Source organism: Myxocyprinus asiaticus, chromosome 20 (assembly GCF_019703515.2).
Source record: "Myxocyprinus asiaticus isolate MX2 ecotype Aquarium Trade chromosome 20, UBuf_Myxa_2, whole genome shotgun sequence".
Taxonomy (NCBI): Eukaryota; Metazoa; Chordata; class Actinopteri; order Cypriniformes; family Catostomidae; genus Myxocyprinus; species Myxocyprinus asiaticus.
Window position 1 is genome coordinate 15,760,777 of NC_059363.1, and position 13,374 is coordinate 15,774,150.

General features: G+C 40.7%; 1 protein-coding gene across 8 annotated transcripts in view; it reads left to right on the forward strand.

Moving 5' to 3' along the window:
• Window positions 1-13,374, forward strand: part of birc6 (baculoviral IAP repeat containing 6) — a 149,578-nt gene that overhangs the window by 39,945 nt on the left and 96,259 nt on the right. For 5 of the 8 annotated variants that reach the window (XM_051646496.1, XM_051646497.1, XM_051646502.1 and 2 more), the window contains exons 17-35: window positions 1,003-1,136; window positions 1,339-1,500; window positions 1,623-1,754; window positions 1,883-1,980; window positions 2,113-2,260; window positions 2,534-2,667; window positions 2,770-2,916; window positions 3,168-3,355; window positions 3,480-3,782; window positions 4,056-4,155; window positions 6,758-6,972; window positions 7,085-7,293; window positions 7,811-8,157; window positions 9,928-10,147; window positions 10,309-10,445; window positions 10,560-10,697; window positions 10,903-11,033; window positions 11,169-11,300; window positions 11,478-11,693. In XM_051646496.1, the coding sequence (XP_051502456.1) occupies window positions 1,003-1,136; window positions 1,339-1,500; window positions 1,623-1,754; window positions 1,883-1,980; window positions 2,113-2,260; window positions 2,534-2,667; window positions 2,770-2,916; window positions 3,168-3,355; window positions 3,480-3,782; window positions 4,056-4,155; window positions 6,758-6,972; window positions 7,085-7,293; window positions 7,811-8,157; window positions 9,928-10,147; window positions 10,309-10,445; window positions 10,560-10,697; window positions 10,903-11,033; window positions 11,169-11,300; window positions 11,478-11,693 (3,291 nt within the window). The remainder of the gene's footprint in view (window positions 1-1,002; window positions 1,137-1,338; window positions 1,501-1,622; window positions 1,755-1,882; window positions 1,981-2,112; window positions 2,261-2,533; window positions 2,668-2,769; window positions 2,917-3,167; window positions 3,356-3,479; window positions 3,783-4,055; window positions 4,156-6,757; window positions 6,973-7,084; window positions 7,294-7,810; window positions 8,158-9,927; window positions 10,148-10,308; window positions 10,446-10,559; window positions 10,698-10,902; window positions 11,034-11,168; window positions 11,301-11,477; window positions 11,694-13,374) is intronic. The other 3 variants (XM_051646499.1, XM_051646503.1, XM_051646498.1) reach the window with 2 other exon arrangements.

The window sequence follows — 13,374 nt, forward strand, 5'->3', positions numbered from 1 at the left end:
ATATGAGAGATGACAAAGCAGAGCACATGCAGACAATATATTTTTATAATTAAATCACAGCATTTGCACTTTAAAAATCACACTGGGCCATGTTTATCCATCAGAAGTGGAGCTTCCGACAAATACGTCAAAATAAAATCTTGCGTCAAAATAAAAGCATGATTCAAAAAAGTTAGGTGCCTGAAATTCAGGAAATTGCAACAGAAATATATTACAACTGTTTAGTAAAATGTAGTATTCACTGATAATGATAATAAATAATGATTTGTGAGAAATAATAATAATAATAGACATTAAGCAGTATATCACATGCAAAAGTGCAATTTTACTGAATAAAAGATTGTTAAATGCAATTGTATGTTGAAAAGTCATTTTTACTTGTTAAAGGTTTAATTTGAATTAATTTGATTAGACACCATTTTGATGATAAAACTAAATTGTACTTTAAAACAGAATTTTGGAAAAATAATAAAACAAAAGGAAAAAAGGCCCTTACTTACAAACAAGCAATGCATACTAAATTGAGAAACACTTAAAGGAAACAAATTTTTGCTGTGGTATTGAAATTTAGTATCGAGAACAGTGAAATTTCACTGGTATCGGCACAGACTTCTGAAATTTTGGTACCGTAACAACACTAGAATTATGTTAAAGTCTGAGGCTTCTCCAGAGTTTGCCCAGTTGGGTTATAATTGACTTTTTATTTGTACCATTTTAAATAAAATTAGATGTAATGTAGTTTTTAACCCTTTCTGTCATTGCCAATGGATGTTAATCAGAGCTGAACTCATTCAAGTCTTCCCAAAACAATTTCTGTTTTAACGCTGTTAGGTGACACAAATTTGTTGAATTTCTGCCCTCTAGTGGCTGTAGAGCAACATTGTTTTATCAAAGAAATCTCTCTGACCTTGCAGGGCAATAAGTACGGCCCAGAGGATGGCCACCACTGCAACGCTATTTTTTACATTTTCTAAAAACTTCTAATCTTTCTGTCTTGCTCAGGAAAAGGCCTCCACGTCTAAAGCAGATCCTCAGGCTGTCCCTAAAAAGCCTGATAACCTGAGAGGCTGTGACTTGCTCCAGGAAGTGTCTGTCACAATCAGGAGGTTTAAGAAAACGTCTGTACCCAAAGAACGGTGAGAGATACTAGTATACCTCCAGTATGTTCCCTCTTATATTAATATGTTATGTCTTGTACAAGATTACCATAACAACAGCCCCTGTCTTGGCTTTCACATTATTTGTAAATACACCGTAGGGAATTATTACCCGTTTCAGTTGAATGAATACAGCAGTCTGTCCATAAACATTATGTGCTGTCTGTCTCTGATTTCACAGAGTGCAACGCTGTGCGATGCTTCAGTTTCCTGAGCTCCACGAGAAGCTGCTAAGAGGTTTGTGTAAGCGTGGAGAGGACAGGCTGAGCTCAGAGCACTGTCAGAGTCTCATCCTGGACATCCTCTGCTGGCTGGCCGGGGTCTACTCAAACGGACCCTGCAGGTGAGCAGGCATTGTGAATTAGGGAGCCAATTTTTTTTTTTTAAACTGAATGTACAGTATTCTAGTCTCCCAGTTTCATCTTTTGTCTTTTAAATGAATTTTATCATCCTGTTGTACTTCAGTTTGAGAGAGGGGAAGGAGGGGCTTCTGACCAAAACTAGGAGACGGCTGATGGATATCATCAGGTCGTGTTTCTTCGAGGCTGGTCGCAGTATAGCTCATAAATGCTCTCGCTTTCTTGCACTTTGTATTAGGTGAGATTGCAGCCTCTGTTTAATGACCTCATGGCAGAACACATGAACTAGGCTCTGCTTTCTACTTGTGCAGAAGCAATAATGTTATTTTCATTAAGATTAATTTAAGAATGTTGTTGGTTTTTCAGTACCGGTAAAGGAGACCCTGGTCAGCAGAGTTTTGGACAGGCTCTATTTAGAGCTCTTCTGGATAATATGCCTTATTTGCCTGCTGCAGCCACAGGAGGTAATTTCATGATAGCAGATAGTAGATTTGTTTGTTCCATTGAAAAGTTGTTACTTAGTGAAAATGGACAATTTGCTTAAAAATGTAGTTGATTTAGTTAAGATCATCTTAAATTGAATTGCCTTTTTTCAGGATCTGTCTTCTGGTACTTTGTCCTGTTAAATTACGTGAAAGATGAGGACCTGGCTGACTGCAGTACCGCTTGCGCCTCTCTGCTCACAGCTGTCTCTCGGCAGCTGCAGGACCGCCTGACACCACTGGAGGCTCTGTTGCAGACCAGGTCAGCTGACCAGATTCACTTCTGAATGTGTTGCACTTAAAATATGCTAGAATTGCTGCTGCTACTGCAAGTCAGTTGTAAAAAAAGATAGATGCTGACTATTTTCTCTGGGAATTTGGGGGAATTTCCTTAGACAAGTGAAACAGATATTAATTTTTTTTTTACTGGAATGTAAAAGGTTGTTTTCTAGGAATTTAGATATGGTTAATTTAAGGAGATGAAGTGTTAATGTGTCATTAATCCTGTAACCAACTAATTGGGTTTTCTATCCAGATACGGTCTGTATGGGTCTCCATTCGACCCAGTGCTATTTGACCTGGAGGTGAGCGGGTCTTCCTGTAAGAATGCTTTTAGTAGTAGCGTTGGGGTCCAATCGGATGAGATCGACCTTTCCGACATTCTCTCAGGTGTGTCAATGCATTTTCCCTCACATCTTTACATTCATAAATGTATATCAGAGCAACACTGTAGGAATACAGCAGTGTAATGGTTTTAGTGTGTTATGTCAGGTAATGGGAAGGTGAACAGCAGCGGGGCGGCAGAGGGCAGTTTCACAGCTCTGACCGGCCTGCTGGAGGTCGAACCCCTGCACTTTACTTGCGTCTCCACTAGTGATGGCACCAGAGTGGAGAGGGACGACGCAAGTATGTTCACTGGTACATATACCTCTTTTCCATTTCTCTCTCATACAGTTACCACCTTATTCAGAAATGCAAAATAATATGCTGGAACAAGACTTATGTTTGGCATGTTACACCTGCTGTACTTATAATTGCTGGGACTACTAATGATACTTCAACTGTGGAGGAAATACCTCAGATGTCATTGAATTGTGTCACCGCCATGGACCGCAACACATCCTGAGACCTGTGATCTGTGCCTGTTTGATCTTTTCATGCTTTTGCAGTGAGCACATTTGGTGTGACGCCCACTGTGACAGGGCTGTCTGCTGGGACCGTCGGTGAGGCATCCACAGCCCTGAGTTCGGCTGCGCAGGTGGCCCTGCAGTCACTGTCTCACGCCATGGTGTCTGCTGAGCAGCAGCTGCAAGTCCTTCAGGAGAAACAACAGCAGCTTTTGAAACTGCAGCAGCAGGTCAAACATACAAATCCCACCTCACACACCCAGAACTTTCTTTATTCATATTAATATTGATTTCCTGATTATTTCAGTAATCATAGACATATGATTTTGTGGCCTTGATTATCTAATGAAGCAGAAAGCCAAGTTGGAGGCCAAACTCCACCAGACCTCAGCGGCAGCCACCGCAGCATCAGGTGTTGTCAACTCGGTGCCGTCCAACCCATCCTCTGCCCCGGGCTTCTTCATTCACCCCTCAGACGTCATCCCTCCCACCCCTAAAACCACCCCGCTGTTCATGACGCCTCCTCTCACCCCGCCGAATGAAGCTGTGTCAGCGGCCATCAGTGTGGAATTGGCTCAGCTCTTCCCAGGATCTGTCATTGATCCTCCACCTGTGAACCTTTCAGCACAGAATAAAAACACACAGAAAGCCAAACCGGTCAGTCCTGAAAACCTCACCCTGCTTTATGTATTCAAAGCATTTTAATTTTAAACAATCCTGTTCAATCCTCTTTCCTTAATTAGGAATAAATTGTGATCTTCGCCACAGGCGATTTGTGCAATATAGCAGAGGCTAATGAGTAATGGATAGTGTGTTGTGGTGTTGTTAATGTGACTTGGAACCTGTGATTTGTGCTCAGCTAGCAGATGTTGGATGGTAAATACAGTAAATTACAACCTGTGTTTCTGTTTGTGTGTGTTCTCATTGTAGAACCCCATAGGAAGTGGCCTGGCATTGGCTCTCTCACAGGCCTCTCACTTCCTACAGCCTCCACCACACCAGTCTATAATAATTGAGCGGATGCACTCAGGTACCTCATCACCTTACTTCAGTTGTCCTCGCTCTTGAACTCTCTATCTAGAGCCCTTATTCTAGAATGTGCTCTTTGGAACCCTCAATATGAGAATCCTGATTGTAGTCCCTGTTAGAGAACACACTAAATCCCTCATAGAACACACTCTCTAGAGACCACGTTATAGAACCCTCTTTCGACCTCTCGCTAAAAGAATCCTCTTTCTAGAACCCTCATTTCTGAACACTTTCTTGCACTCTTGCAATGAGAGTCCTTATTCTAGAGCCCTCATTCTATAACACACACAATATGAAAATCCTTATTTTAACAGTCTCTAGAGTGCTCATTCTAAACACATTCTCTAGAGCTCTCATTCCATAACACTCTTTGGAACCCCGGTGTTGAGAATTCTCATTCCAGATCCAGCCTTTTAGAACAGTGGTTCTCAACTGGTTCTGCTTCGGGACCCAGATTTTACATTGGACATCAAGTGGTGACCCACCATAGTAAAAAAAAAAAAAACCCGTTTGTACTGTATCCTGGGTAGGATATTCTTTTATCTTGCATGGTTTTGTTCAATGTTTTCAAGTATAATGCATGTATCAAGTGACATTATTTTTGTTATTGGTGTCAACAACAGAAAATTCAGGAAGTTTTCTCTCCCCCCTTTTAAAAGTTGATGAGCATATTTACATGTGCCCATTATATTTATTATAATTTCAAACGTCATTCAAACAGAACATATAATACACAGGAAAACTCTGTTCCTAATTTGTCCAGAAATCTTGGAGATCCAGACATTAAAGCCCTTTATGTACATGCCCTTATATTTACAGTGCATTGACATATAAGCAGAGGAAAGTCCACGAAGGCTTCTCATTACATGGTTAGGTCAATGTAGCTAGTCTTTCTAATAACAGTAGCCTTATAATAATAATAATAATAATAATAACAATTGTAAATTATAGTGTTTATGGAAAATGGTGTAGATTCTACCTAATAGATTATTTAATATGGAACTATAACATGTTTTTGTCAAAATATCACAGTTACTGTTAATGCTGTAAAATTGTGAAACCGTTTTGTGAGGGTGATGATGAATAATTAAAAAAAAATAAGTAGAAAAAAATATTTTGACGCATATCTCAGTGTTGCTCTGTTCTAACTCACTGCTGTTTGTAATGTCTGGGCTGCCTGTTTGAGAGGTTTGACTTCCTCCATATCGATTTGAACTAGAAAACTCTAACTAGAATATAAAGTATCTGCTTGAGTTCAAATGGCTGTTGATGCAGGCACGCCAGAGATACAGTAGATTAGAGCAAAGCAGATCATTTGCGCGAGTTGTTCTGTTACACTTAAAAAACAAGCTTTAATCCCACCGAGAAAACATCACGACATCAGACAAGAAGACTTTGACGCGTATAACATGCTTAACACAAGATTATCATTAAATTAGCCTTGGCAGTTCTACATTTCACTTGGGCGCCCGCCAAAAAAATGTAAATGGCAGAACCATGGCCACCCATTCCGAATAGACCATGACTCACTTTTGAGTTACGAACCACCAGTTGAGAAACACCATTCTAGAACACCCTCTAGAACTGTCACTTCAAGAATCCTCATTCAAGAGCCCTGTTTCTTGAACACACTCTCTAGAGCCCTCATTCCAGAACACTTTAGTACTCTTGCAATGAGAATCTTCATTCTAGAGCCCTCATTCTAGAACACACTCTAGAACTCTCGATATGAAAATCCTTATTTAGAGCCCTCATTTAAGAACAGTCTCTGGAACACTTGCTATGAGAAACCTCATTCCAGAGCCCTCATTCTAAACACTCTCTAGAGCCCTCATTCCAGAACCCTCTCTTGACCTCTCGCTATGAGAATCAACACTTAAGAGCCATCATTCTAGAACACTCAATGGAACCTCATTATGAGAATTCTCATTCCAGAGCCCTCATTCTAGAACACTATAGAACTATTGCTTTGAAATTCCTTATTCTGGAGTCCTCATTCAAGAGCACACTCTTAAGAACTTGTTCAGTGGTAAAGACGCTGGCTACCACCCCTGGAGTTCGCGAGTTCGAATCCCAGGGCGTACTGAGTGACTCCAGCCAGGTCTCCTAAGCAACCTAATTGGCCCGGTTGCTAGGGAGGGTAGAGTCACATGGGGTAACCTCCTCATGATCGCTATAATGTGGTTCGCTCTCGGTGGGGCGCGTGGTGAGTTGTGCGTAGATGCCGCGGTGGATGGCGTTGGCCTCCACATGCGCTATGTCTCCGTGGTAATGCACTCAACAAGCCACGTGATAAGATGCGCGGGTTGACGGTCTCAGACACGGAGGCAGATGAGATTCGTCCTCCGCCACCCGGATTGAGGCGAGTCACTACGCCACCACGAGGACTTCAAGAAAAAAATATTAAAAAAAGGACTTGTTCTGAGAATCCTCACTTTTGACTCCTCACATTGAAGATCCTCACATTTAAGCCCTCTCTTTAGATTCTTAAACGTTCTCTAGAGCTTTGACTCTAGAGATCTCACCCTGAGAACTCCAATCAGTTTCTTGTGTAAGGAATTGTGTTCCAACTATGTATTTTAAGGAATATTCCTCCTTTTTAGGTGCTAGGAGGTTTGTGACGCTAGATTTCGGCCGGCCAGTATTGCTGACGGATGTGCTGATCCCCACATGCACCGACTTGGCCTCCCTTTCCATCGACATCTGGACACTTGGAGAGGAGGTGGATGGGAGGCGACTCGTGGTCGCTACAGATATCAGCACTCATTCTTTGATTCTACACGACCTGTTGCCCCCTCCTGTCTGCAGATTCATGAAGGTCTATATACATTTATCATGACCGAATGCAGTGTTTTTCTGTTTAGCACACAGACAGCCAGTTTTAATAGCCACCACCTCCACTGCCACTCACTCTTTGCCCCTTCCCCCAGATCACTGTGATTGGGCGATACGGCAGCACTAATGCCCGTGCTAAAATCCCATTGGGTTTCTATTATGGCCACACCTACATCCTGCCGTGGGAGAGTGAATTAAAACAGATGCATGATCCTCTGCGGGGCGAGAACGAAGCCGCCAGTCAGCCAGACCTGGATCAGCATCTGTCTATGATGGTGGCCCTTCAGGAAGACATTCAGTGCAGGTCAGTGAGACTACCAAGCTGTTAGTAGCATTGACTTAAATATTTAAAATAAGAAGTTAACAAACTTTTGATTTTAGTTATAATAGTTTTAAATGCAGATTGGTTTTAAGGACCTGGGCTATGTACTGTATACAGTATATTTTTTTACAATTGTCATGGTCTGATTCAGGGTCAGAAATTAACCAGGGCTTGGGGCGAAAGTGACAAATATTCCTCAGATATGCCCTTGAGGTGATATCTTTTAAAAAAAAAATTTTATCTGACATATTTTATGTCTAGTGTCATATAATTATGTGTTCGGATGTTATAGTGAAGATTTCCTTTAGTTTATTTAATTCACATCAATTCATTAAGTATTTGACACAAATGGGCAACACACAGTTATGTTAGAAAAAAAAAATGCTGTCATGAAGGTAAACAATGTCCCAGAAAATCTATTCCAGGCAGCAAATATCACCCCATAATTTCTAACAATGGTCATGCCGTATTAGTCTAAATATGCTAATCTCTTTTGCAGGTATAATCTGGCCTGTCATCGGCTGGAGACGCTGCTTCAGAACATCGACCTGCCACCTCTTAACAGTGCTAATAATGCTCAGTACTTCCTGCGTAAACCTGACAAAGCTGTAGAAGAGGATTCCCGCGTTTTCTCCGCGTACCAGGACTGCATTCAGTTGCAGCTGCAGCTCAACCTAGCCCATCATGCCGTACAGAGGTTGCGTGTGTCTCTGGGGGCCACCCGCAAACACCTGCCTGAGAATTATGACCCCAGAGATCTTGTTCAGAATTCTTCGACAGAACAGCTCAGAACCATCATCAGATACCTGCTGGACACCCTGCTCAGCCTGCTACACTGTTGTAACGGTGAGAGAGGCAGCTGGTTTAAAGAACACCTCGTTATTTCAAAACAACATGATAGACCATTTGTTTTCTAATCAAATGTTCTTGGTGTTACTGTACAAGATTGATTTGTGCAGTTTAGGCTACGTGCACATTAATCTGGAGAAATATGAATGCAGCATTTTCACATTCCAAACGCTCTGTTCACACTGCCATTTTCTTTCTTTTTTTTCCTTTTTTTTTTTTCTTTTCTCCCCAATTTGAATGCCCAATTCCCAACGCGCTCTAAGTCCTCGTGGTGGCGTAGTGACTTGCCTCAATCCGGGTGGCGGAGGACGAATCACAGTTGCCTCCGTGTCTGAGACCGTCAATCCGCGCATCTTATCACGTGGCTTGTTGAGTGCGTTACCATGGAGACATGGCGCGTGTGGAGGCTTCACACTATTCTCCGCAGCATCCACGCACAACACACCACGTGCCCCACCGAGAGCGAGAACCACATTGTAGCGACCACGAGGAGGTTACCCCATGTGACTCTACCCTCCCTAGCAACCGAGCCAATTTGGTTGCTTAGGAGACCTGGATGGAGTCACTCAGCACACCCTGGATTCGAACGTGCGACTCCAGGGGTGGAAGCACACTGTCATTTTCAAACATTTCAAAAAGTTGCTTGTCCACACTGAAATGTATGAAAACGCTTAAATCCTCTTACTGTGCATGCGAAAAATCCCCGTTCCATGTACGGTCAGTTGCCTTTTATGGAATGCAATGTTAAGGTTGTACAAGGTAACATTTATCTTTAACAATGCTGTTAAAATGGATAGCAGGCACAACAATGCTGCTACAACATTGGCCGCCATGATTGTTTAGGTTTGGATACGTCATTGTTCCCGAATATCGTTCCTGAATATCTCAGTTTTCCCTGTCCACACTACAACACAAAGACAGCGTTTACAAATTCATCCACTTGGTAGAGTGTTTTTGAAAAGCTCTGTTTTACTAGACATAAACGCTGTCTCAGTGTGGATGGAATGCCAAAATGTAGGGAAAAAGATGCGTTTTCAAATGAAAATGTATTTGTGTTGACGTGGCCTTATTCTTTAACATGCATAAATGTATATAAATATTTTCATAATTCATTAGAAAAATGTAACAACTTTCTCTTCCTCTGAAACATCTTTTCTATCCATGCAGCCAGGGAAAAGTCATATTAACCAAGTTACACCATAGCCTACTTTTACGAAAATCTGTTTATTTACAATTTTGCTGAAAGTTCTCTTTAATGTAGAAATAAATCAGATTACCAAGGTTATAAGTCAGAATACAAAAAGCCATTTCATGTTATCTTTTAGTTTTCAAGTCTTATTTTTGGACATTTTTTTAAGAGGTTTTTGAAAAGATTTGACCTTTTAATTGTCCAATAAGAATGATTGCTAAATGAGTTCAGGAAAGGGGAGGAAGTTGATTGGTCAATGAAACAGATATGTGGCCAAATAACATTTAAAAAATGTCCAGAGATTAGTTTCAGTTTAGAGTCATTGAATGGAGTGACACATATGGTCAGCAGCATTGATGTTGACTCAATTTCCTGCTGAAATGCACTGCAGCTGTTATTGAAAATTGACACTCGGCATCTGTTTCAGTATTCAGTGTTTATTTTTAATGTCAAAACATCTAAACTTCATTTTCTCCTATCTTTTTTTTTTTTTTTTTTAATCTTCTCTTTCTGCATTAATGTGACTAAAATTTTAATGTCAAATGTTATGGTTATTTTTCCCCCCATTTCTCTCTCAGGTAACCCTGTGCCCTCAGTCTTGCAGAACACGTTTCATGCCCAGGCATGTGAGGAGCTCTTTAAGCAGCTCTGTATCAGCGGGACTCCTAAGATCCGTCTGCACGCGGGTCTGCTGCTGGTTCAGCTCTGTGGTGGGGAGAGATGGTGGGGCCAGTTCCTCTCCAACGTCCTGCAGGAGCTCTACAACTCTGAGCAGCTGCTCATCTTCCCTCAGGACAGGTAAAGCAAAAACGCACACACGTACATACAGGCATTGCATAACATCTTTACCATGAGTTCTGGTCTTGCACAGGACTATTGAGAATGTTTTTTTATATTCCTTAAGGTTTCAAAAAGATGCTTAGAACTCTTCATGTTTATCTCTGTGTTCATTTCCTCAGGGTGTTCATGCTGCTGTCTTGTATTGGCCAAAGATCTTTGAGTAACAGTGGAGTTCTGGAGGGATTGTTAAACCTGCTGGACACTCTGTTAGCCCCTCTGCAACAGACCTCTGCAGTACAGCCCCGCAGGACAGAAGGTGTGTGTGTGAAAGAGAATGTTTTGCTTTGTTAGTGTTGGATTTAATGTAATGAAACGCATGTCTGTCTGTATGTGTGTGTGTTTATGTAATGTTGTGTTTGTGTGTTTGAAGGTGTGTTGGATATCCCCATGATCAGCTGGGTGGTCATGCTGGTTTCCAGACTACTCGACTATGTGGCCAGCGTGGAAGATGAAGCCACTGCAGCCAAGAAACCTCTGGGTGGAAAAGACAGGGAGAGATCCTTCACAGGTAGAATTATAGAAAGCCAGAGAGAACCTTCCAGAACAGACCTGTGGTTGATAATTAAGAGATGATTCATAAACCAGTCTGATGGTTTTATAAAGATATCCTAGACAAGACAAGCACAATGGCTAAACCGATGTGTTTTTGTATACCTACTAGAGATTTGATTATCTTCAGCAGACATGTCTTTTCCTCTTTCCAATCACATCAGGGAACCAGTGGAGCTTTATAAATAACAGTCTGCAGTCTCAGAACTCAAGCAGATCAGCCAAAGGCAGCAACAGCAGTTTAGATCGTCTGTACTCACGCAAGATCCGTAAACAGCTAGTCCACCACAAACAGGTACATGTGTCTCACCCAACTGCCCATATTGGGTGCTTATATTTCATGGTTTAGCATACCAATTTGAAATCAGCTCTTAAAATATTTGCCTTTGTAGTTGTAGTGGGGATGTTGTTCAATTCCTTTTTATTGCAGCAGTTAAATTTACTGAAAGCCAAACAGAAAGCTTTAGTGGAGCAAATCGAGAAGGAGAAAATCCAGAGCAACAAAGGTTCCTCCTACAAGCTGCTGGTGGAACAGGCCAAACTCAAGCAAGCCACGTCCAAGGTGACACCTCCAACCTCAGCCTTTGGACATCTTATCTTTGTGACATAACTAACTTTGTTTTTGAATATCTCTTAGGTTTGGGCATAGGACAGCATTTGGAGTAGTTACGGTTGTCGTAATGTACATCTGACGTATAAAGGGAATGTCAAATAACCATGTTTTTTCCCCCTTCGGCAGCACTTTAAGGATCTGATCCGTTTGAGGCGAACAGCAGAATGGCCACGCTCCACCTTGGACTCAGAGGCATCTGTGTCAAAAGAGACCCCTGAGGTCGAGCTCCTGCCTTTCACTTTATCTCACGAGCGCTGCATCTGCGTCGTCCAGAAGCTCGCTCTGTTCCTCCTCTCCATGGACTTCACCTGTCACGCGGACCTGCTTCTCTTCGTCTGCAAGGTGCGACTCTTTTTCTTCACAGTTTTTAGAAATGTGGCAATGTCTGCTTATCAAATTGGCTCTGTGTTGACCAGTAACCTTGGAGTAATTGGTTGTAGAAGCGCTTTAGCTCAAGAAAGCCCATCTTAAATGTTTTAACCTTTTAATGCATACCTCGGGCTTTAGTGACACAGGACCTCATTCCACCACCTGTACCTGGAGTTTTGCCCACACCTCTTTAGTAGGGTTGTCACGATACCATAATCATATCTTACTATACTATACCAGCTAAAGTATCAGAATACCAAGTAGTATCACTATACCACATGACAGTTTGTTAATCTTAACACAGTTATAGCAGAGGTGGTTCTTAGAAACTAGCCATTCCACTTGTTGCTCTGGAAGTGGTGAAAATAACTGATGGATGAATTGGGAGAAGGGTGAAATGGACTAACTTGTTACCTAATATAAAATTCTTTGCCACATCAAAACAGCCATTTCAAACGTCAGCGGCTTTAAGATTTTATTACATTATTTCTATGATTCTTTGATTGTTGGTAACATAAAAATAAAGATATTGTAACGTTGAAAAGACTGTTTTGAGCAGCTGTTTCATTATTACAGATGCTTCAGCCCCTCTTTCCTGGTAAACAGCAGCGCAAGTGCAGATTACACAACACACACCCCGGTTTGATTGCACGGCTCAGGAAAGTGATCTAATCATAAGTGCATGGGAAAACCACTCATTAAAAAATAATAATAAAACAATACCATGTATGGGCAAATTCTAAATGGCATTTTGCGCTCTAAAGGGCACTGCGTGAAGGTGACGCCGCTCGAAAAGACTATATTTTTAATGTTATTGCAGACATAGGTCTGATTCAAATGAAGTTTTTGGTGAAAATAATATTTACTACCGCACATACAAAACTTACGGTACTACCGTATTGACAGTACTACCATTTAAAAAATACTGAGGCACCGTCAGTATTTTGAAGCTTTAGTATCGCAATACTACCGTAGCACCCGTCTACCGTGCAACCCTACTCTTTAGAATTCCTCACCCTTTCTCTTCTGAATAGTGTCAAAAAAAATTAAATATGGCAAAATTGCAAATAATATATATTTTCTTTTATAACTGCTTGTGTATTGGATTTATTTTATTTTTTTGCACTTCCATAAGTCATATATTTTTATGATTATTTCATATCTATATAAGCCTACTGTCACAGGATATATATATACAGTGTGTGTATATATATATATATATATATATATATATATATATATATATATATATATATATATATATATTTCCTCATTTATTACAAGACAAATGATTACTATATACAAATGACTACTATATCACGTTGATTTTCTTTGTGAAAATGGTGAATTATCAGTATACCGTATGCGTGTTCACATATTATACATGGTATTTCTTACTCAAGGTGGCACTGATGTTTCAGTGATTGACTTGATTTACATTTGACATTGCTATTTGACGAAGAAGTAGGGGCTGTTATGATTATGAAGTTTGGCTGACGATTAATTTTCAAACAAATAATTGCGATTATGATGATTAATTGTCATATTTCTTTAGGTGCATGTGTGCTTCACACACCTTAAGAAGTCATTTTTACATATTTAACTTAAAATATAAAAATGTAATAATAAAATAGGGATATATGATTTCCTTTTG